General features: G+C 38.2%; 1 protein-coding gene and 2 non-coding genes across 3 annotated transcripts in view; 2 read left to right on the top strand and 1 right to left on the bottom strand.

The window, feature by feature from the left end:
• The window catches only part of GNAI3 (G protein subunit alpha i3), a 44,953-nt gene extending 27,502 nt beyond the window's left edge, over positions 1-17,451 (top strand). The window contains exons 4-9 of the mRNA XM_003804893.6: positions 3,107-3,264; positions 6,349-6,477; positions 10,153-10,282; positions 10,666-10,819; positions 15,983-16,195; positions 16,285-17,451. Of these exons, the coding sequence (XP_003804941.1) occupies positions 3,107-3,264; positions 6,349-6,477; positions 10,153-10,282; positions 10,666-10,819; positions 15,983-16,173 (762 nt within the window). The 3' untranslated portion in view covers positions 16,174-16,195; positions 16,285-17,451. The remainder of the gene's footprint in view (positions 1-3,106; positions 3,265-6,348; positions 6,478-10,152; positions 10,283-10,665; positions 10,820-15,982; positions 16,196-16,284) is intronic.
• On the bottom strand, positions 15,473-15,579 carry LOC112438268 (U6 spliceosomal RNA). Its single transcript, XR_003026721.1, has one exon. It is a non-coding gene; the product is annotated as a U6 spliceosomal RNA (small nuclear RNA).
• A 5,377-nt stretch (positions 17,452-22,828) lies between the features above and the next one.
• On the top strand, positions 22,829-22,903 carry MIR197 (microRNA mir-197). Its single transcript, NR_106586.1, has one exon. It is a non-coding gene; the product is annotated as a microRNA mir-197 (primary transcript).
• The last annotated feature ends 2,249 nt before the right edge of the window (positions 22,904-25,152 follow it).

Below are 25,152 nucleotides of genomic sequence, written 5' to 3'. Positions count from 1 at the left end.
TTTGCTCTTGTCACCCAGGCTGGAGTGTAACGGTACGATCTTGGCTCACTGCAACCTCTGCCACCTGGATTCAAGTGATTCTCCTACCTCAGCCTCCCAAGGAGCTGGGATTACAGGCGCCCGCCACCACGCCTGACTAATTTTTGTATTTTTAGTAGAGATGGGGTTTCGTCATGTTGGCCAGGTTGGTCTTGAATTCCTGACCTCAGGTGATCCACTTGCCTTGGCCTCCCCAAGTGCTGGGATTACAGGTGTGAGCCACTGTGCCCGGCCTCTACTCTAGTTTTTTATAGTTGGTTAGAGAGTGTGAATGGAAAAAAAATAGAGCTGAGTGTGGAATAGGTTCCTTTTTCACATCTGCTTAAGTGTGGAGGTGTGAAGTTTATTGTAAAGAGGGGCCTCTTCTGTTTTTTTTTGTTTGTTTGTTTGTTTTTGTTTTTTTTGAGACAGAGTTTCACTCTTGTTGCCCAGGCTGGAGTGCATTGGTGTGACCTTGGCTCACCGCAACCTCTGCCTCCTGGGTTCAAGTGATTCTCCTGCCTCAGCCTCCCGAGTAGCTGGGATTATAGGCATGCACCACCATGCCCGCCTAATTTTTTTGTATTTTTAGTAGAGACGGGGGTTTCTCCATGTTGGTAAGGTTGGTCTGAACTCCTGACTTCAGGTGATCCATCTGCCTTGGCTGCCGAAAGTATTGGGATTACAGGCGTGAGCAACCATGCCCGGCCAAGAGGCACCTCTTTATAGACCTTTAGAGAGGGTTTATTGTGGGGAAGCAAGAGCAGGTCAGTGGAAGAAATTAAGTGATAAGAAAAAAGTGTTTGCTCCTAAAAGAATATTTAAAGAGTCAGGACAGCAAAAAAAGTAGTAATAATTCCCTCTCTTTTGAAGTTTCTAAAATTAGAGTCATGGTTTTTTTCTGTTTTTTTTTAAAAGTAGTGCTTAATAAGGTTATTTGAATACGTGCATGGGTATAGGTCAAATTTCAGAACCAGGGGATTATGAAGACTTCAAATGTTAGATAAAGCACCATACCTTGCATATGTACAAGGACATGCTCACTGCTGAGTATGTTTGCCAATTTGTCTAATATTTCAACTTTTCTCATTCATTTGTTTAAAATTTTATCTTTGAAAAGAAAGGGAGGGGCATATAGATCTTAGCTAAGGTGTTTTTTTTGTTTGTTTTTTTTTTTGAGATGGAGTTTTGCTCTGTCGCTCAGGCTAGAGTGCAATGGCACCATCTCAGCTCACTGCAACCTCCGCCTCCTGGGTTCAAGCAATTCTCCTGCCTCAAACTCCCGAGTAGCTGGGACTACAGGCACATGCCACCATGCCCAGCTAATTTTTGTATTTTTAGTGGAGATGGGGTTTCACCATGTTGGCCAGGATGGTCTCAATCTCTTGACCTTGTGATCCACCCGCCTCGGCCTCCCAAAATGCTGGGATTACAGGTGTGAGCCACCGTGCCCGACCAGCTAAGGTGTCTTAGAGTTGAGCCTAGTCTACCGCCATGCCACCCTGAATGCGCCTGATCTCAGAAGCTAAATGAGAGTGGGTTGAGCCTAAATATTACTAGAAAGAATACAGGAAAGGATCATAAAGGAGGAAATATTACTAGGTAAAAACCATTAGAGCTGGAGACCCAGAGTTTGGCAAAAATAATTTGAGTGCACCATGGATGGTTTTGTTTTGCTAAGGTGGATGCACAAGTTCTGGTAATTCACAAGTCTTTGGAGTTTTAGGTTGTGAGTTCACCTGTGGTCTGAAATGACTTTTGCTTGTTAGTTTATTTGTCTTGATGACTACTTAAGATACAAATGATTGCTCCCCTTTCTCCTTTACTTTTTCTTTACACGTTATATACTTTTTAAATTTTTTATTTTTATAGTTATTTGGAATCTCTCAAGGTAGATAAATATTAGATATGGATGGGAAAATCATCCCGTGAGACCTGTGTTTATTTTTAAACCAACAAGTAGGGATGGATAGAATAAAGGAAAACAGTAAAAATCTCATAATCCATTTCTGTCCTCTCCCTCACATATTTTATGTTTAAAAACTATAACCACCTAGAAAACTATGGCTATGTCTGGGCCCAGTGGCTCACGCCTGTAATCCCAGCACTTTGGGAGGCTGAGGCGAGTGGATCACCTGAGGTCAGGTGTTCGAGACCAGCCTGGCCAACATGGCGAAACCCCTGTCTACTAAAAATAGAAAAATTAGCTGGGCATGGTGGCAGATGCCTGTAATCCCAGCTACTTGGGAGGCTGAGGCAGGAGAATCGCTAGAACCCAGGAGGCAGAGGTTACAAGGAGCCAAGATCACATCATTGCACTCCAGCCTGAGTGACAAGAGCGAAACTCCGTCTCAAAAAAAAAAAAAAAAAAGAAAAGAAAAGAAATAAAGAAAACTATGGCTATGACTCATGAAGTTATGGTTACTTTCTTTTCCTCCTGCTCCCTTCCTTTCCCTCTCTCAGAACATTATTATTATTCCTTATTCCTTTAGGGAAATCTAGGGACTGTTTGAATCTTTCCCTGAGGGATTTATTTCCCCCATTAGGCTTCTAGACTCCTTAAGTGCCTCCATCTCCTCTTCTTGTTCTACTGTCTGGGCTGAAGGCAAAGAAGAGAATACTTTTTTCTTAAACTTGATTAATGTTTTACTCCCTTTGAGGTGTTTAGACTTTACCTCTTATGTGCTAGTCTTTTTATTTCTATTTTTAGTGTAGGCTTCCTTTAATAGAACGGGAATGTTTTACATAATCCTGTCTCATAAACCAGTTTTTTTCTCTCAAAAATTATTAGCAATCTGGATGGAGATTTGTGGGCTGGCCAGAAATGATCTTTTCTGGGGATGGTGGTGTGTGGAGGAGTGGTGGGGAAGTAAAATCATTCCTCAGCTCAGTTCTGGACTTAAAACTGTAGTGAAATGAGAATAAGGAAAGACTTAATTATAAATTCTGTCATGCTGGCCTGTCAGAAAAGGTCTCTAACAACACCTCTTTTAACATAACATGTAATGTGTCTATATTTTAAAGAGACTGTCATCAAGTCTTAAAGAAATGGAGAGTCATCTGTCTCTTTCTTAACTGCTTTCTTCAGGATGATGCCCGGCAATTATTTGTTTTAGCTGGCAGTGCTGAAGAAGGAGTCATGACTCCAGAACTAGCAGGAGTGATTAAACGGTTATGGCGAGATGGTGGGGTACAAGCTTGCTTCAGCAGATCCAGGGAATATCAGCTCAATGATTCTGCTTCATAGTAAGTAATTTTTCTCTGTGAAACTATAACAGAGAATAACTTGGTGACACTACAGAAATTTTAGTCCCCACTTAAGGAAATGTTTAAGTAATAGACACTCCTAGACGTTTATAGGATACTTTATAAAAATTGTCTAAGTTTAGGATTATAGAGCCCTTGGTCATTTGTATGATTTGGAGAAAAAAGTTCCCTCTTGGAATGTAAATGGGAGACTTGGCACCACAAAATTAGTTCCATGGCATTTTATTATAAGCAAGTGAAGGAGGAGAGACATCTGTTGTGGCTGGGTTCTGAATCTGTTCCAACTCATAAGTTCCCTCTGTGTAAGGGCTTGGCACTGATAGCCAGCTAGAGAGGGAAATTAGAATAGTGGTATTCCTTTTTATGCAGCCAGCTCTCTGTGTCTGGGCCGCACTATGGATTTCACTAGTAACTCTTTTGCCAGATCACAGTAGTAGACTTTGTATAGAAAGAGAAGGTTGAGTCATGGAATGAAGTTGAAGTATCTTTTTGTCAAGGATATTATCTTGAGTGTTAATATAGTTTTATAGAATTTGTAATGAATACTTATATTAAGCTATTACATGTTATCCTATTTTACCTCTTTTACATATACTTATTTATGAAACCTAGATTCAGAATGTATTTTTTTTTTTTTTTTGAGACGGAGTCTCGCTCTGTCGCCCAGGCTGGAGTGCAGTGGCGCGATCTCCGCTCACTGCAAGCTCCACCTCCCAGGTTCACACCATTCTCCTGCCTCAGCCTCCCGAGTAACTGGGACTACAGGTGCCCGCCACCATGCCCGGCTAATTTGTATTTTTAGTAGAGACGGGGTTTCAACGTGTTAGCCAGGATGGTCTCGATCTCCTGACCTCGTGATCCACCCACCTCTGCTTCCCAAAGTGCTGGGATTACAGGCGTGAGCCACCGTGCCTGGTCCAGAATGTATTTTTTTTTAATGTACTTTTGCGGGGCCTGGTGAGCACTTGTTATCTGTATTTCTCTCTGTACTGGATGAGGGCACTTTTAAGCATTAAAGTTTTTTCTCCAATATTACTGTTTTCCTACTTTTCACGTCATGATTCTAGCTTAAATTGTTACAGGAAGAAATTAAATGATATAGTCAGGCTGTGCATAAGGACAGGGATACTTTCTGAAAAATGCATCATTAGGTGATTTGTCATTGTGTGAACATTGTAGAGTATGAGTACACAGAATTAGATGGTATAGCCTACTACACACCTAAGCTATATGGTATAGCCTGTTGCTCCTAGGCTATGAACCTGTACAGCATGTTATTGTACTAAATACTGTAGGCAATTGTAACATAATGGTAAGTATTTGTGTATCTCAACATCTCTAAACATATGAAAGGGTAATGCAATGGCTATGATGTCACTGGGGCTAGGAGTGTTTCAGCTCCATTATAATCTTACAGGATCACTAGCATACATTTATGCAGCCTGTTGTTGACCAAAACATTGTTATGCAGCATATGACTGTATTTGAAAACTTGCTTATTCTTTCAATGAGAACTTGGCTTTAGAAACGTTTCAGGATTCTTGCCTACCTTTTAATAACATCTTAGTTGCAAGTATTGATAGCTTAAATAATTCTACCAGTGGTCATCAAAGGTAGATTATAATTGCTTTTTTTCATCATTCATTCAGAAAGCTCTGAATCCTCTAACTTCATGTGCTTATAGAGATTTTCATAACTGTTGATCTAAGCTTGCCTCTTTACATTAGTGATAGTATTTGGTTTTATAGATCATTAATGATTCACTTACATTGGTGCCATCTGCTCATCAGTTTTCTAGCCTGGAATCAGCAAAGAATACAGTTTTGAAGCAGTCTTTTAATTATTTCCCTGAACAAATTAATTTTTTTGGAGGTATTTACAATTTGTTTTTGATTTAGGTTAAAAAAAAAAACCCAGACCTCCCCAGCTCTTCTGTTTACTGAAAGAAAACGGAAAATATTCTTACTCACTGTAGTTCTCTCAATTTTAGTTAAACACCATTCTCTAATGTCCTGTCAAATGGTTAAACACGCATGACCTATTGAGTTTAATTGTCTGAGGACTTTTGGTATAGTTTGGTTTTGATATTATACAGTACACAGTTGATTTAGTATTACATTTCAGGAATTTTTCTTTAATAAGAACATTTCCTGTTCCTATTGTTTTAATTTTTTAAATTGGCCTTCACAATTTAATTCTGTAGAATTAAACCTACTTTTGTGTCCGGGCGCGGTTGCTCACGCCTGTAATCCCAGCACTTTGGGAGGCCGAGACAGACGAATCACCTGAGGTCAGGAGTTTGAGAGCAGCCTGGCCAACATGGTGAAACCCCATCTCTACTAAAAATACAAAAAATTAGCTGGGCGTAGTGGCGGGCACCTGTAATCCCAGCTGTTCAGGAGGCTGAGGCAGGAGAATCATTTGAACCCAGGAGGCGGAAGTTGCAGTGAGCCGAGTTCGCACCACTGCACTGCAGCCCGGGTGACAGAGTAAGACTCTGTCTCAAGAAAACAAAACAAAACAAAACAAAACAAAACAAAACAAAACAACCTACTTTTGTTAATATATATAGACTCTATACTTTAATTGTCCTATGTTGGATTCATATTTTTTCTTATTATTTCTTTATTTTTTTTAAGAGACGGGGGTCTCACTCTGTCACTCAGGCTGGTGTACGGTGGCACTCTGCAGCCTTGACCTCTTGGGTTCAAGTGATCCTCCTGCTTCACTCAAGGGTAGGAGGATTAGCTAGGACTACAGGCATGCACCACCATGCTTAGCTAATTTTTAAAATATTTTGTAAAGACGGGTTTCTTTATGTTGCCCAGGCTGGTCTTGAACTCCTGGCCTCAAGCGACCTTCCTGCCTTGGCCTCCCAGAGTGTTGGGATTACAGGTGTGAGCCACCATGCCTGGCTTATCATTTCTATGTTACTGAAGATCTGATTCTGTTTTGCCACTTAATAACTAGTAACAGGTTTAAAATAGGAACTAATTTAGTCTGTTCATTTGCTATGCACATGGTTGGCTTCACCAACTAAAAGTAAACGTGTCTTTTATTTAGTTATCTAAATGATCTGGATAGAATATCCCAGTCTAACTACATTCCAACTCAGCAAGATGTTCTTCGGACGAGAGTGAAGACCACAGGCATTGTAGAAACACATTTCACCTTCAAAGACCTATACTTCAAGTAAGTCATTAGCCTTTTTGCTAGGTGTGCCAAATACAAGTATCTTTCATTTTAGTTTACCATCTCTTAATCAGGGTAAAATTTCTCTGGGCAGTATTCCTTGGTTTAAACTTAACATATTTATCAGCATTGTTTGAATATTTTAACTGAATGGGGGCCCAAACATCTCTTGTTTCTCCAAATAGCGTCAAATGTTTGTGTCCTTTTAGAGGAATTTAAATTCAAAAATAAATTCAACTTGCCTCCCAGTAAAATTTTTCCTGTGATAACTGGTTTGTTTTAATTTTATTATTTTCAGCTGCTTTTTTGTTAGACTCACCAAAACAGATATTGAATGTTTAATAGGATAACAATATTAAACTTATGAAAACCAGTTTTTTTTCGGTTAGTTACATGGTTTTGTTTTGCCATTTTGATTTAAAATAGAAATGCTTTTCTCACCAGTGTCACTTCTTATTGGTTTGAATTTCCCTTCAAGTTGAATGGAATGGAGCAAGTATTGTCATGGCTCTTAAAGTAATTTGTGCATAGTGTCATGTACAATTAACTTCTTCATACAGTGCAGAATGGAAAATAGACTTGGGGATAGAGGTATTTTGGGTTGGTAAGATGACATATAAACAGTGATTTTTTTGGTTTGTTTTTAAAATTTTATTTTTTTAGAGACAGGGTCATACTCTGTCATCCAAGCTAGAGTGGAGTAGTGTGATGACAGCCCACTGCAACCTTGACCTCCTGGGCTCAAGTGATCCTTCTGCCTCAGCCTTCCAAGTAGCTGGGACTATAGGCTCATGCCACTGTGCCTGGCTAATGTTTTAAAAAAATTTTATGTAGAGACAGGATCTCTTTATTGCCCAGGCTGGTCTCAAACTCCTGGGCTCAGGCTGTTCTCCGGGCTTGGGCTATTCTCCCACCTCAGCCTCTCAAAGTGCTGGGATTGCAGGTGTGAGCCACCGTGCCCAGCCCAACTGTGATTGTTTTAGAGAGAGAAAATTCTAGTATTCTAATACAAATAACTTTCTCATTAGCATTAGTAATTCTTTTTTTTTTGAGATGGAGTCTTGCTCTGTTGCCTGGCTGGAGTGCAGTGGTGCGATCTCGGCTCGTTGCAACCTCTGCCTCCTGGGTTCAAGTGATTCTCCTGCCTCAGCCTCCTGAGTAGCTGGGAGTACAGGCGCGTTGCACCACGCCCAGCTAATTTTTTTTTTTTTTTTTTTTTGTACTTTTAGTAGAGATGGGCTTTTACCGTGTTAGCCAGGATGGTCTCTATCTCCTGACCTGGTGATCCGCCCACCTTGGCCTCCCAAAGTGCTGGGATTACAGGTGTGAGCCACCACACCCAGCAACATTAGTAATTCTAAAACAAGCCTCAGCTTGTCTCTGTGTTAATGGTCTTTTATAAATATTAGAAATGTTTTTTTTGGTTCCCATTTTCTTCTTTTGTGACCTTTGAGATTAGGAGTAAACTTTTCCCCTTCAATATACCATGTGTTCTTTAGTTATGGCATTATGCTTATATGTAGAATGTGATGTTTGTTATTATTGCATACAGATGTAACTACTACCTCAAATCCTCTCAATTTTTTCTCTGAAAACAACTGTTCCACAGGATTTGTGAAATCCACATAGGGTTTACGTATTACTAGATACCAGTTGGGGTCTTGAAATCCTAATACACCAAACTAGATTTTTTCCTGGTGCAGGAAAATAGCAGTTCAGCTATGAATGCTTTTAGAATAGACTTGCTGCTTATCTTTAGTACTGATGAATTTATTTAGCAAGAGCAGCAAAGACCACATGGATTATCACTCGTGAGACCATAAGAATGAGATTTCTTTGTATAAGGTTTGTAATCTACTTATAATTAAAAGTTGTGATCATTATTTAGTGTTGGAAACTTTCTTATTGGTGTTGTTATGTAAATCAGTCTTTAGTTAGGCAAATCCTAACTGTCCTGTCTTTTTATGCCATGATCAATAGCCAGATCTAATTAAGGTGCCACACCTACTTGATTGTTGGCATGTAGATATCTTGTTATGAAGTACTATCATTTCTTCCTTTTCCTCTTCTCTCTAGGCAAAACTACTATCCATTTATTCAAACATTTATTGAGCATCTACCATATGCAAGGCATTGTGTAATTGCTTACTTGCCTCTCAGTTAATGAGGTAATGTTTATAAAATGTTGATCTCTTAGTGAATGATATTGTAAATGTTAATATGTGCTAAAAGCCCACCTTGGAACTTCACAGTGTTATACAGACTTTGTAGAAGAAAATGGGGGAGTAAATTGAAGTTACTGGTGTGTCTCCCCTTGAGACCTCCATGGTGAAATATATGATGTTAGCCTTCCTAAAACCTGTATTGTGACCCTATATTAAAGCCAACTTGTGATTACATCATTTCAGGTGTCATGACCAAAGGTCAAAAAGAATTGTGCAAGATCAACCCAAAGGAAGAGTTGGGTCATAAAGAGATAATTCCTTTCAAGCATACATTGAGAAATCACCAACTGTGTCTTATTTCTTTCAATTTCTGGGGGAAAACGTCTCTGGAAATGTAGGCCTCTAGTCACTATAGATCTTATACATTAAACCAGTTTGGCAGAGTTTAGCCTTTAAAAATTGTATCATTTTCTTCAAACACCGATCACAAGTAACAATTTGCATGTGTACGTCATTAGACCTAAGTATCAGTTAAAACCCAAAGCAGTGCAGATCTTTTTACTATAGGAGGTAGTTGAGGATGCTGTTGATAGAAGTTCAGCAGTTGACTCAGAATACCAAGTAAGTCACCCAGAAGACAGTATTGGACTAAAACTAATATGGAGTGTAACATAAAGTTTGTGAACAGTTGAGACTTTGTTTTTATTAATTAGGTTTAAGTAAGACTCGGAGTTTGGAAATATTGGTCAAGGCTGTTTTTTAGTTATTGGGTTCATAGAATCCTACCATAAAAATATAATTTATTTGTTTTTACAATTAATCTCCAATTTTTTTTTAAGGTAAGGAAAACAAACTTAATAGGGAGAAGTTATGGAAGCAGAGTGCAAATAGGGCATTTAGAGGCAAACCATTTTGAGAGTCAGAACATGGGTGCTGGAGTTAGAGTGCCTAGGTTCAGATCCCCAGTCCCTGTTTGTTAGTAGTGTACCTTTGAGCAAATCATTTAACATTGAATGTGCCTCAATTTCTTTATCTGTATAATTGGGATAATAATAATAGTACTTCTAGGAGTGTTACAAGGGCAAAATGAGTTAAGATGTTTAGTAGTAGTGTCTGGCACCATGGTAAGCACTCAATAAATATACCATTATTATTATTATCTCAAACTGTATTATTTAGCTCTTTGCTTTTCCTGTCTTTTCCCCTCCTTCCTTTAATCCATTTCAGTGCTTATTCTGCTGACTTTTCACATATCTGGTACAAGCTTTGATAGAGAGGAGGCTCAACTATCTAAAATGAGAATCTAGATTATTCACAAATTTTATTTTCTCATGTTGTTGTCTTGTACTTTTAGCCAGGATAATTATTTTGACTGCATTTAATCTATTCTTTTTCTTCTATTATAAATGAAGTTTTGAATATGTAATAGTGGGAAGTTTCCTAATCATTTCAGTTTAGGGGAAGGTGTATGTGTGACCTTGCTGAATTTGCTTTCTTTCCCCTTGCGCAGGATGTTTGATGTAGGTGGCCAAAGATCAGAACGAAAAAAGTGGATTCACTGTTTTGAGGGAGTGACAGCAATTATCTTCTGTGTGGCCCTCAGTGATTATGACCTTGTTCTGGCTGAGGACGAGGAGATGGTATGTTGGAGCTTCTGGTAAAAAGCCTGTCTAATGTAGCCAGGAAATGGAAAATAACTTATTAGGAAGATTATCTGCATCCATTTCCTCATTCAGCCAAAACTTAGTATCTTTAATTTTTTTGATCTGTGCCCTATTACTCTAAAAAAGATGTTATAGCCACCTTGAGTATGTGGAAAGGATGTTAGCCAGCCCTTCCTCCTACCTCCTCTCCCCCAAAAATTACAAAAATGAGGACTGACACTCAACTTTATCTTATTGGTGTTTGACTTATTTCCGTGAATGCCATTTAGTGCAGCAAAACTTGTTGGTTTGTCTTTTTCATTAACTTAATCCACTTTTACTATTTGCTACTGACCTATCATCCTTTATTTCTTTTTCAGAACCGAATGCATGAAAGCATGAAACTGTTTGACAGCATTTGTAATAACAAATGGTTTACAGAAACTTCAATCATTCTCTTCCTTAACAAGAAAGACCTTTTTGAGGAAAAAATAAAGAGGAGTCCATTAACTATCTGTTATCCAGAATACACAGGTAAGGGGTTATGAAAGATTTTATTGGAGTTGCACATCTTACTTAGATCAACACTTTGGTGGCATTCATAAAACTGCCTTTTTTTTTTTTTAATGATTGATTGGGAGAGTATTCAGTGGTAGTGGCATTGGCATTAAGCCTGTGATTAAAACCCCCTAAGTCAAGAGTGCCATATCAGACACAATTGAGTTTTCTGTGTTTATTTTAAATTTCTATCTTCATTTTTTGAGGAAAATAAAAAAGGAGAAAAAGTAAATTTGGGAGCTGGGCATGGTGGCTATAATTCTAGCTACTTGGAAGGTTGAGGCAGGAGGATCATTTGAGCCCAAGAGTTTGAGATCAGTCTAGGCAACATAGTGACACCCCCCTGCCTCACAAAAAATAAAGTAAAATTTGGTATATGTTGAAGAAAATACAAGGGTAAATTTTAATCATTGTGCCCAAGAGACTGACATGTAGTTGCAGAGAGACATAAATAATTTTATTATAGTGTTTAATTGCACATAAATAATTTTATTGTAGTGTAAAATATGCATTAATAGAAGTGGAATAGAAGTGGTTACTTCTGATGGGGTCATTGTAGTCTTTTTCTAGAGCTACTAAGAGGATGAAATAGAAATCATCAGGCAGACAGGGGAATAAAAGCATTTTAGAAAAGAGGAATTGCATATATGAGAATATGGAGGTAGGAAAATGGTATGACCAGTTGTGGAACCCAGAAGGAATTTGGTATTACTAGAGTTTACAGTGGCAGGGAAGAAGTGGTTGGAGAGACGGTCAGAGATCAACTCATGGAGGGCCTTATATCTCATGCTGAGACGATGATCAGTTAAAGGCTTAATATCCTACCATGATCCATATCATGGGGTACATGATATAGAAGAAACTGTGCTTGAGAAAGATTATGCAATAAATAATAAAGATAGATAGTAGGGGATTTGAATTAGTAAGAACTCAGGATGGAAATAAAAACTTTTGATGGGGATTAAGGGATATATCATAGAACCCAAGGGCAAGAATGGACAGGTCTTAGAATGGAATTAGAACTAGGAAATAATTGTCAGGAACCCTGGAAGCACTCTTTATCCCCATCTTTTTTCTCTCCTCTCTGTGCATCTTTTTTATTATTCTTTCTTTCCTTACCAGCTTTCTCTGCTATTCAGTTTATGTGATAACAGCCTAGTCACAGTTTCTGTATCTCTGGTAAAAAGATCAGACTAGGCTGGGCGCGGTGGCTCACGCCTGTAATCCCAGCACTTTGGGAGGCCGAGGCGGGTGAATCATGAGGTTAGGAGATCGAGACCATCCTGGCTAACACAGTGAAACCCCGTCTCCACTAAAAATACAAAAAAAATTAGTTGGGCTTGGTGGCAGGCGCCTGTAGTCCCAGCTACTCGGGAGGCTGAGGCAGGAGAATGGCATGAACCCGGGAGGCAGAGCTTGCAGTGAGCCGAGATCGCGCCACTGCACTCCAGCCTGGGCGACTGAGCAAAAAAAAAAAAAAAAAAAAAAAAAGATCAGACTAGACTGGGATTGCTTGGCCTTGGTTTCAAATTCCAAGGAGAGAGATTCTGGCCGTGGCTAAGTCAGGCAGAAATCTGTAGGCCAATCAGTTGAGGTCAGGGGCACAAATGTAACTGCCAGGGATGGATCACTATGAAACTTATAGATCAGAATCAGGTATTTCCAGAGAAGGGGAACTCTTATTAGCAGAGACACTGTAAATGCTTTCTATAATAAAGTGAGGCTGGGTGCAGTGGCTCATGCCTGTAATCCCAGCACTTTGGGAGGCCGTGGCAGGTGGATCATGAGGTCAAGAGATCGAGACCATCCTGACCAACGTGGTGAAACCCTGTCTCTACTAAAAATAGAAAAATTAGCTCGGCATGGTGGTGTGCACCTGTAATCCCAGCTACTCGGGAGGCTGAGGCAGGAGAATCGCTTGAACCCGGGAGGCGGAGGTTGCAGTGAGCCGAGATCGCACCACTGCACTCCAGCCTGGTGACAGAGTGAGACTCCATCCATCAATCAATAAAGTGAAGGGGTAAAGCAGGGGTAAGGAAGTGGGAAGAGTCAGAGGTACTCCCAGGTTTCTGTCTTGGATGCTGGTGCTGTGACCTGAATTCATGTATAGGAATGTTGATTTTTAATTATTCATAGAACGTTGAAATAGTATCTCATGGACAGTTATATTCGAGGTTGAGGAGAGGTTGGGGTTTGAGATCATCAGTAATGAAAACATGGAAATGGGTGAAATGACCTATGGAGATAATATTATAGAATGAGGAGAAAAAGGACCACAGGTAGAATGAGAGAGAATAGCAGCCTCTATTGGCAGGAGAGGAAGAAAGATACCATAACCAAAAGGAGAGGTTAAAAAGTGAGTTGATTAAATATTTCAGTCAACAGTGTTATCTGCAGATAAGTAAGATACATACTGAAAAAGAGCCTTTGGAGTTAACAGTTAGGAGGTCGTTGACCTGCTGTTGAGAGCAGTGTCAGTGGAAAGTTGAGTACAGTGAGTTACAGAATGGAAAGTGAAGAAAGAAGACAAGTGTAGACTACTCTTGAGCAGCGTGGGTTTAAAGGGAAAGGAGAGATTTAAGAATGTTTATAGGCTGAGGGCTAAGATCCTATAAGCAAAAGAGATACATTAAAAAACAGATGTAATTGAAGGAGCAAGATTTGCAAGCAGGTGGGAAAAAAGGAATTAAGAGTCTAGGTAGGATAAATGGATAAACAAATTGTGTTATATACATACAATGAATATTACTTACCCAAGAAAAGGAATAATAATAGATGGTACAACTTGTATGAAACTCAAAACACTGTGCTAAGTAAAAGAGGCCAATACTTCTATTATATGATATATCCAAAATAGGGCAATTTCTGTCCATAGAGACAGAAAGAATATTAGTGGTTATGAGAACTGGGAGAATGGGAAGAAAAGGGAGTGATTACTTAATGGGAATAGGGTGTTGAAAAAGTTTTGTCACTAGAGAGAGGTGGTGATTGCATAACATTGTGAATACACTAAGTGCCACAGAACTGTACACTTTAAAATGGTTAAATATCTGTTATGTTAATTTTCCTCAATAATTTTTTTAAAAGAGTATAGGTAGAGCAGTTGATTTTTGAGCAAGAAGTAAGACACCTCTAAGACCAGAAGTACAAATAAGTGCAGATATGTAACATTTTGAGTGAGGTGGTAGGCCAAAATGTTGAGATGTAGTTTAATCCTCATGGCCTCTGTTTTATCAAGGAAGTTGGAAATGTGGTTACCTGTTCAGAGTAAAGAACAGAGGGAGGTGAGAATAAGGTGAGTTTATAGAAAGCAACCAAGTTTTAGGATTGGGGGAGAGAGATGTAAGACAAGTAAAAGAATTGGCATTAATGTTGAAGGCCCAGCTTAGAGTCTTCACACAAAGCAAAGAGCCTTTAATATCATTTCCATTTTCTTTGTTGTTGTTAACTTCCAAGCCTATCCTCCATTGTCTTCATTCTGTGTACAGATTCTTACGGTCCTTATTTGCCAGGTATTATTATCTGTTCCTAGCAGACAAAATTCACTTTTCACTCATCTGCCTCCTTTAATTTATAGAGGTTGTTTTCCAGATTTTAAGAACCTGCTTCAAGCACCTACAAAGCTGTTTTCCTTCAGTTCTTTAAATATTTTAATTAATATTCTTTTCCTTTCCTTTTTTTTTTTTTTTGAGACAGTGTCTTGCTCTGTCTCCCAGACAGAAATGCAGTGGCATGATCTCGGCTCACTGCAACCTCCACCTCCCAGATTCAAGTGCTTCTTGTGCCTCAGCTCTACTACAGGTGCCCACCACCAGGCCTAGCTAATGATTTTTTGATTTTTAGTAGAGATGTGGTTTCACTAAGTTAGCCAGGCTGGTGTTGAACTCCTGATCTCAAGCGATCCACCTGCTGCGGCCCCCAAAGTGCAGGGATTACAGATGTGAGCCGCCGCACCCAGCTCCTTTTTTCTTAAGCTCCGTTTTGTTACCTGGTCTTCTTTATATCTTTGTTATTGATATTTTTGTTATGCTTCACGTTACTGAAAATAGCCTGTAGTTTATTGGAATAATGAATTGTCTTTGTTGCGTTTCCCTGGCTTTATAGCCAGTTTCTAAGGCTACTCTAAAGGTTCTATAAGTAGACAAGATGGTGTAAAAAGCAGGTGATTTAAGGGTATTAATTACAAATATTGTTGAGACAGGCTTTGCTTTTGGTTCCTGTCACCTTTCTTTTTGTAAAAAATAAGAGCTTCGTTGAGATATAATTGGGAAACCCTAAAATTCACTCTTTTAAAGTGTATTGCTTTTCCTTATTTAAATTATTACCTTAAGGCTTTGAAGCTAAACCTCTTTAAAACTGTGGAATGATTTTGAAAAGAACAATTTACCTTGTTGAATTCCTTTTTTTTTTGTTTTAATACAAACAATCCCATAGCGTTTATTGCCATCTTTTAGTAACATAAGGGTAATCAAAACACTATGAATGAATGTTCATATTGGAAAAAGGACATCTAAAAGCAAACTGTATCCTTCTCAACAATTTCTCACTTCATTGATCCTTTCTAGTTGGAGACACTTTGTAGCAGAGTAATATTATCTCCTTTTAGCATGATCCGACCCAGTTGTTTTAAAAAATATGGAACGCTTCACGAATTTGCATGTCATCCTTGCGCGGGGACCGTGCTAATCTTCTCTGTATTGTTCCAATTTTAGTACATGTGCTACCAAAGCAAGCACTACCCTGTTGAATTTTTATTCCAAGATCACTCCAAGGAACACAGCCTCTCTCAGACCTTTTAAGCAGTTGTGTTCCCTAGAAATGCACCTTCCTACTTTCCTAGTTTCCTTTTATACTTTCTAGATTTTTTTAGCTGAAAAGTCTAAATGAAAAGGTAAAGAGAAATTTAACGTTATGTTTTCTTCAATCTTTGTGTTTGATGATTTTATTTTTGTTACCATGAGAGTCCACTCTCACGAAGAACCTAATTATAGAAACACCTAATGATTATAGAAATAGAGAATTCTACTCATATTTAATTGGGTTATGTTCCCTCTCCATAAGTAAATGGTAATGGTCTGACTTAGTTGAGTTCAGGCAGCTGTTACAATTTGAACTGAGAGTACTGGGTGTCCGTTTTAGGTTCCAATACATATGAAGAGGCAGCTGCCTATATTCAATGCCAGTTTGAAGATCTGAACAGAAGAAAAGATACCAAGGAGATCTATACCCACTTCACCTGTGCCACAGACACGAAGAATGTGCAGTTTGTTTTTGATGCTGTTACAGATGTCATCATTAAAAACAACTTAAAGGAATGTGGACTTTATTGAGAAGCATGGATGTTAGTGAAAGGTAAAGTTTCATACAAGGTAGTTATAGTGCTACAGTGATGTCTCTTGGTTTTTAAACTTTTTCTAATTAAGAATATTCTTCTCTTCTAGTTACTACAGTGTGGAGTGTTGAGACCAGACACCTTTTGCTGTCTCATGGGGCAGCTACAAGCATGAACGGGACCAGGGAATGGCAGCAGCATGCAGAATCTTAGCACTCTTTAGCACAATATTTTGTATTAGGGAACTTTTAATTGACATGAGATGCTAAAGTCAGACATTGGAATTGGAAGAACTATAAAGTGTGATTCGATCGTCAAGACATCACTTGGATTTCTTAATCTTAAATGCTTATGGAAGATGTGAAGTTGAGGTGCTGCATTCTAGAACTTCAATATGTAGCTTACTCTTTTTTTCCCCCCTTCTTAAACCACCAGTGGTTCATTTTTAAGGTTTTTTCATCAAGAGAAGAATAACTTTACTAAATTTTATTTCTTTATTTGCAAAAGAATCTTTATTAAAACACAAACAATCTTAACTATGCACATGATGTGACCAGATCATCTTGAAAATATTCCTCTTTAGTAGGAACTCTTTGTTTTTAACTCTTGGTATGGTCAGAATATAATACTTCCATAATTACTTATAATTCTTTCCAGTTACTGGGGCTATAAATACAACTTTTTAAATGAAATTTATGTTATTATCCTGCTCAAAGTACCATTATGGTTTCCATATGGTAATTACATTGGAAAGTTCTGCAATAAGATTCTAGTTCTCTCTTTTCTTTAAGCTTATGGTTGAAGGTTAACCTTGTTTGTGCAGATTACCAAATTACTGCTGATGTAGTATGATAAAGTCAGCTTCTTGGATACAGACACACCCAGGGCAGCTGCCAATCAGAAATGCAAATTGCTAAATTCCAAACAGAACCAGTGACTTTGCTGCTACATATTTACTAAATTGACCACTTTGATTCTTGCTTGTTTGTCTCAGTTATAGGGAGTTTTGTACACGGTGCCTCTTGTTTTCCATCTTCATGGCCTTTTCTGTTGAGAAACATCTAAAGTGTATTAACAGTGCATGCTTTTACTTTGTAAATGTGGTGCCAAATCCCTGTTTGCCATCGTTTTTACTGTACCGATGTTAACTGTAGTAATCCTTAGTCAGTATGTTCTTTTGCTGAAACTGTTGCATTTTGGGACTTTTTTCCACTTTGTCATGTGTACATTTTTAAGCTGTTATAGTTGGCGGCAGTATTAAAATGGTGAGTAAAGAGCCCAGGTTTGCTCCTGTTTGTAACTAGTCTTTTCTGGAAATACTGTCTTCTGTTTCCTTTTGCCTTTGCAGAATGTGCTTTTAGCCTTTGTCTGAGAATGGGTTTAGGTAGAAGGGTTTCCTGAAAGTCTAGTCTTTTGGTGTAATAGTATTGTTGAACCTTAGGTTTTATGTTATATCTGCATATGAGTGATATGTGATCATGATTCATTTTGCAGATTTACATTTTGCTTGTGTGGAAAGTTACGTTCACTTCAACCTACAGACCCTTTTGTATAATGTACAGCAAATGTCATTAAATATTGAATGCTCTATTGGGGGAAGACAAATGAAGAGAATGCATTTTGAGCATTTCAAATCAGTAGTTTGGGCAGTGCCTTTTGGGGTCCAATCTTTTTGGATTGGATTCTATTTCATCTTTTGATGTGACCTTTCACTAGTTTACAAAAAAAAGGTTGGTGGTCAACAAAAAAAGCAAGTCATAGCAGTTCAGTGCCTTTGTTGGTAGTTTTTAACTTTTTTTGTGATTCTTTTTGGAAAATCATAGCTTACAGATGGTATAACTGTATTATATAATGAAATTTTCTTTAGGTGTGGGAAAACTTGATCTGAAAGAAAATTATCAGCTTCAATTGGCGATTGATTCAGTGCCCACAGTGTAAACAGGGTTGGTAGTTCTTACTCATTTTGAATATACCTTTTCCTTATTGTATTCTGTAATATAGGATCATCTGGAAATGAGACCTGGTGGAATATTATTTTCAACTGTAGTCTTTCTATACTGTGGACTAATGAAATGGTGTTGTTGATAATCTAAAATAACCAATAATCCAAAAAAGTTCATTTTACTTTGAATTTGTATTTTCATTTGAATATCTATCTGATATGTTAAATTTTTAGCCCTTCTGTTAAAGAAAAATAGCAGGTCCCCATTTTTCTGCCTCTGTACCATTTACATTTGCTCTCTGTTTGTTAACATGAAGATCACTCTTATTTCACCATCCCAAATAACTTACCTAAATGCACATTCCTTGAGGACACAGGGAGACAATTTAAGTCAGTAGTTTTTAATATGACTTAAGTAAAAATCACTTGGACCCATCTAAGGGATTGACTTTTGGCTGGTGGGCTGGCAATCGATATTTTTTTTTTTTTTTTTGAGACGGAGTCCCGCTCTGTCGCCCAGGCTGGAGTGCAGTGGCGCGATCTCGGCTTATTGCAAGCTCTGCCTCCCAGGTTCATGCTATTCTCCTGCTGGGACTACCAGGTGCCTGCCACCACGGCCAGCTAATTTTTTTGTATGTCTTAGTAGAGACGGGGTTTCACCGTGTTAGCCAGGATGGTCTTGATCCCCTGACCTCGTGATCTGCCTGCCTCAGCCTCCCAAAGTGCTGGGATTACAGGCGTGAGCCACCGCACCTGGCTGGCAATTTATAATTTTTAAAAGCTGATTCTGATTACCAGCCAGGCTTGCAAATCACTGGTTTGTATTGAAATAAAAGATATTTTCTTGTAGCAGGGCTAAAATGTGGGATGAAAAAAAACTCTGGCATTTGTAATCAAAGAAGCTGAAAGTTGCCTTGTGTGTTTCCTCTAAAGAATGCTGGAGATTTGTGATGGATAATGTTTCAGAATTCAGGTGCCTATGCTTTGGACCATCAAAGAAGCCATTAGTCTCTGTGTAAAGAAGAAGTATTCTTAATGGACAGTCCCCCCTAACCTTATAAATTCAGCTTTGCAACAGATTTCACCTCCTAGCATGAAAATTCCAAAAACTTTAACAATTATTCATAAGTGGATCTTGAGATGACATTTTCATCTTGGACAGTTTGAATTCTAAATCTCTAGTTCACAGTGAATCGTTTTTTAAATTTTTACTGATGGATCGTTATTTTTCACAAGGTACTACATTCTTACAATGTAAGACTAGATGGACCAAAATTTTAAAAAAAATTTCTTGCCTTGTTTTTTTAATTTTCATATATATTCTATTTGTTGTATATACACATTAGACTATTTTAAAATAACAGCTGGTTTTTGTAATTCATTCATTCACCCTATATTCTTATATTCTGCTCATTATTCTCTCATTTATAGCTGTGACATTCTTTGGACATTACTTGCCTGGCCTGATTAGTTACTTAATATAATTTATTCATTTGCTTAGCATGTGTGACATAGTTCTGGAATTTCCTGTTGCAGAACTCCTTGCTGTATTGCAGTCATATATAAGGTAGAGTCAGTCTCTTGTTCCTATTAAAAAGCTACCATTGATTATTTTCCCTTTTTACATGTTCAAAAAAAAAAAAAATCAGCAACCCTCTACTCATTTGTATAAACCTAAAACGTCACTGTTTTCCTTGAGCGTTAGTACTTGTGGGATCTTTCCTTTTCATGTGTAATACTGATTTTAAGAGCAATGATCTTAGTTTGCCAGTGCCAGGTAATTATTGTGTTCTACTTTAGGCTTCGTAGTGCAAATCAGGGATCTGACCTGGATCAGCCTCAGCTCTTTACATAGCTTTATGATCATCATATTTTGTTGTATTGCTCCCAACAAGCACAAGAGAAAAAGGCAGGCTTCCTAGAGACCTCAAGTTGAAAGTTGATTTTGCTGACAACTATCAGGGAGTAAAAGAAAGCCTTTTTCAGGCACTGGAGAACTAACTTTAATGATGATCAAGGTCTTTATGCCTTTATCTTTTAGTTTTTAAGATCATTTCTCTCCCTCCTTTCCCCCCAGTTTTCTCAACATTTATGAGTTAGTTCTGCTGAGAACAACATACTTCAGAACATGTCAGGATAGGGCAGTTTTTTCTTGTTTTTCTTTTTTCTTTTTTTGAGACAGTCTTGCTCTGTTGCCCAGGCTGGAGTACAGTGGCATGATCTCTGCTCACTGCAACCTTTGCCTCTTAGGTTCAAGCGATTCTTGTGCCTCAGCCTCCCAAGTAGCTGTGATTACAGGCATGTGCCACCACACCTGGCTAACTTTTGTATTTCTAGTAGAGACAGGGTTTCACCATGTTAGCCAGGCTGGTCTCAAACTCCTGACCTCAAGTGATTTGCCTGCCTTGGCCTCCCAAAGTGCTGAGATTACAGATGTGAACCACTCCACCCACTCAGGGCAGTTTTTTTTCTGATACCATATCAGGCCTAGGCCTGGGCTGACTCAAATCTTCTCAGAAATAAGAGGTAAGAAGGAATGTTAAACAGCAGTAGTTACCTGGGGTACATGGTTAATTTGATTTAGCAGATTCTTTGGCTAAACCCTAGTAAATTAAAATGTCTGAGCCAGGTCATGGGAATATACATGTTTTTAATACATTCCTTAGGTGATTTTGATGTAGCCAATCTGGGCCAACATTTGGGGACAACTGAGTAGGACCTAATACACGTTGAATAGCCCTTATCCAAATCTCTTGGGACCAGAAGTGTTTGAGAGTTCAGATTTTTGTGAGGTTTTGAAATATTTGCATTATATACTTATTGGTTCGGGATTCCAAATCCAAAAATCTGAAATCCAAAATGCCCCAGTGTGTGCTTCCTTTGAGTGTTATGTTGTTACCCAAAAAGCTTTTGATTTTGGAGCATTTTAGATTTTGGATTTTCAGATTTGAAATGCTCAATCTATATTAAAGATCAACACAGGCTGAGCACAGTGGCTCATGTCTGTAATCCCAGCACTTTGGGAGGCCGAGGTAAGCAGATCACTTGAGGTCAGGAGTTTGAGACCAGCTTGGCCAACATGGTGAAACCCCGTCTTTACTAAAAATACAAAAATTAGCCAGGTGGTGGATTAAATTAGCCATGGTGGTGGATGCCTGTAATCCTAGCTACTCGGGAGGCTGAGGCAGGAGAATCGCTTGAACCTGGGAGGCAGAGGTTGCAGTGAGCCGAGATCGCACCACTGAATTCCAGCCTGGGCGACAGAGTGAGACTGTTTTTTTGTTTTTTTTTTAAAGTCAACACAAACATTGAAAATAAGCAACTTCAGTGCACAAATAAGCTCAAAATCACTAGTGAGTGATCTATTTTTTGCCAATAAGAAGTACCATTTGTACATGACTTAAAGTGCCTTCCACCAAGAAAATTATTGAAAACTGTTGGGTCACATAACATTCCTACACTTTGGATACAGAGTATTTAGTTTTATACAAAATTAAGACAACAAGAAACCTAGGATGTCCAAACATTTATTTCATTTATTTTACTGCATTTATTTATGCAGTGAAAATTGAAAGATACATCAAATTAAAGATAAAACCCTGTGACAGATAACAGTATATGTAATAACATGAATATTTATTTACACTTGGTAGAGAAAGCAAAGCTAGCTAGCTCTAAACTAGAATGAAAGTCGTTTTGAAATGGGTACGGGGGTATATAAGGGGAATGATTGAGTCACATGTAAAAGCCTTTGTATGCCCAGTGCTAGTGTTTTCCTGAAATCTAGTGAGAATCACAAGGTACCAGAAATAATCAAATATTAATAAATATTAATACACTGCTGGGATAGAAGTATCTCAGTGTACCAGCATTCACTAAGCTATAAAATCTGTGACAGCAGGAATATTAAATTATGAACAACCTGGTTTATCTGTCTCCTCTTATCTTTTACCTCTCCCTACCCCCAAAATTCTCCTTAGGTTCATCCAGACATTTTTACTAAGATGCTTATTTATATGTAAGAGAGATTTCCAGTAGATATAACAAAACACAAGAAATCACCTGTTCTGTTTATTGTTGCTCATGTAGAATAAAGGTCCTGAGACCTCTCAGAATCTTACGAGGTTGGAGAGTTGTTTGGAATGCTGGGTTCTGGTCTTGTCTCTGCTTCCAACTAGCTATGGAATCTTGTGTATTCTTTCAGTCTTAAATCACTCATCTGTTATCTAAAGATGGACTAAATTATGCCTTCCTGCTGTGATATTCTGTGGTTCTCATCAGATAGAAATAACATATTTGAAAATGCTTTGTAAATGTTATGATACTCAGGATTATACTGCACAGAAAAAGAAAAATCCTAAGGCAGCACCAACAAAGGTATTCAACGTAGTGGGTGGTCTTTTACAGCATTACTTTGCCCATATTCATTTTGAAGACCTGAAATGAAGTTGAACTATAAATTGCTCTAAAATTCGTGAAGCAGGGTGAAAAGGTCTTTGCTTTGTTTTACATTTAAATCCAGCTGTCTATTTTCTGCTTATACTAGTGCTTTTTCATGGCAAAAAGACAAAAGTTCCCTTCTGCAGTCTCCAGTGTCTTCTGACCTCACAGAAATGTCTTCATGCTTTTACCTAGCAGGACCACCAGAGGCTCTGTCACACTTGCAGTCCCTGGCCCAAGACCGAAATCCTGCTGGAATCTGTGCTCTGGGGGCTGTGCCGGGTAGAGAGGGCAGTGGGAGGTAAGAGCTCTTCACCCTTCACCACCTTCTCCACCCAGCATGGCCGGCACACTTTGGTCTACGGCACATCTCCAAGTATAGAGTGGGTTTTGAATGCTGTTATGTCTCACCGTGGGGATGGGAAGGAATACTCTGTTTTGGACTATTTGGAGGTACATGTGAGTGGATTTTATTACCAGAGTAGGAACTGTTTCAAGTTAATGTGTCTTTTATGTTGCTTTTAAGACAACTTTTGTGCCGCTTTTATCCATTCTTCCTTTTATCCACAGAAATACAAATTTCTAATTATAGTATATTTTTTCTATTTTTAAAATTGTGATAAAGCATATATAACAAAATTTGCCATCTTAAGTGTACAGTTCAGTGGCATTAAGTACATTCACACTGTTGCACAGCCATCACCACCATCCATTTCCAGAACTTGTTTTCATCTTCCTGAACTGAAACTCTGTACCTGTTAAACAGTAACTCCCCATGCCCCACCTTCTTTCAGCCCCTGGTAACCAGCATTTTCCTTTGTCTCTATGAATTTGACTATTTTAGATACCTCATATAAGTGGAATCATAGTATTTGTCCTTTTGTGTCAATCATATTGTATTTTTGTCTAAAAAAGGAAAACTATCAGATTTATGTGAAATGTAACGTAATTTACATTTGATTTATTGTTAGTAATGTCTCTTTAATCATGCTATGCTAGGGAAGTACATTATGGTCTCTCCCTCTAAGAATATGAAGAGGAAATTTTACCTTCAACAAACAAGCAAACTTAGTTATATTTTTGTGATTTTATGCTATTTTCATATTCTATTTTGAGATCTATTTGTCTTAGCTTGGAGGTGGTTTTGTTAAATGTCCACGATTTAGAGATGGCATAATGAAAAAATGACCAAGAATTTGGTTGGGAATGGGAGGAGCTTAGAAGAACAAGAAATTGGCTTTGATTTTATAGTGTATGGTGGTCTGTTGGTAGCTGGACATCATCACAGGCTTTGGATTGAGAAGACCTGTTCTGGAGTTCTAGTTCTGCTACTGCCTAGCGCTGTGATCTTGATGAAGATACTCTTCCTTCCTGGGCTTCAGTTTTTGATCTATAAATTGCTAGTGATGGGGCTGGACTATTTTTAAGTTTGTTGTAACTTTAGCAGTCTTAAGAATTAAGGTTGCATGCCAGAAAATAGGGTTAAATATTTGTTTCTGATCTGGTTACAAAAAAAAAAAAAAAACTTGATGGCTTAAAGTAAATAAAAATTCAACAGTACGGTGTAAATTTAAAATGAGGCAAAAGAAAGATAATGACTTAATTTTTATTTTAATCTTTCTTATAGCTGTTTTATATAAGAACTTTTCATAAATACAATCAAAATGTCCATGAGATAAAAATAAGCTAATTGTGCAGGAAAAGTACAAATGCACTTTTTCTGCAGCTCTAACATGTAAGGTTTGGGAACAATCGTTGGGCCTGACAAACAGTTGAGCTAGGGTAAGGGTGAATGCCTTTTCTGGAAGCCTATCAAGAGCATCGAGGTGAAGTCCTCTTACCTTTAATCATGGGAGAGCCCATTCTGGACCAAGAGTTTGAGAAAATTATTTTGACTCTGTTCTAAGGTAATAGGTGAATGGGTGCTCAAGGGCCCCTGTTGCATTTCATGTAGACTTGCCAGAAGAGTTTTAGCTTGAAAACATCATAAGATGAATATAGGCAGATCCCAAACTCAGTAAAAAAACAGCTATAGAATGTTGCCCTATCCTCCAAGATGAACACTTTACATAATGTTTGTACAAGGTGGCTTGTGTGAGTTTGTTGATAAACCAGTTAAAAGTTGGGATATCCCCCAGCTATCCCAAAAGAAGAGGACTAAATACAACCATGTTTTAGTCTGCTAGAGACTTGTGTTCTGACATAAGACCTGTCAGAAGACCTGTCCCACTGGCTCTGCTTCTGTACTAGTACTATAAGGCAGGTTCTGTGTGAACATTAATAACCAAGGATCCTGAGTTAGACTTATAGTTTGGTCAATAACCAATTTATACCTAGATTGAAAGACCAAGGAAAAGTTAATAAAATAATCAACAATCTGGTACTATTTGAGGGAAAGTAGGGCTATCCTATTTGGAGATGGAATAAATGGGATAGATTATGTTTGGGGCCTGAATAGACAAGATCATAGCTTGTATAGTAAAGGTTCTTAACCTGGGGCTTCAGAGCTCCAGAGAGTCTACAGAGAGACTATTTGATATGCTAGTTTTCTTTGTATTTCTCTGAATTTAATTTTACGTGTTTAAAAATATGATG

Source organism: Pan paniscus, chromosome 1 (assembly GCF_029289425.2).
Source record: "Pan paniscus chromosome 1, NHGRI_mPanPan1-v2.0_pri, whole genome shotgun sequence".
Classification (NCBI taxonomy): Eukaryota; Metazoa; Chordata; class Mammalia; order Primates; family Hominidae; genus Pan; species Pan paniscus.
Note: the sequence above shows the minus strand (reverse complement) of the source record. Positions and strands in the feature narration are given on the sequence as shown.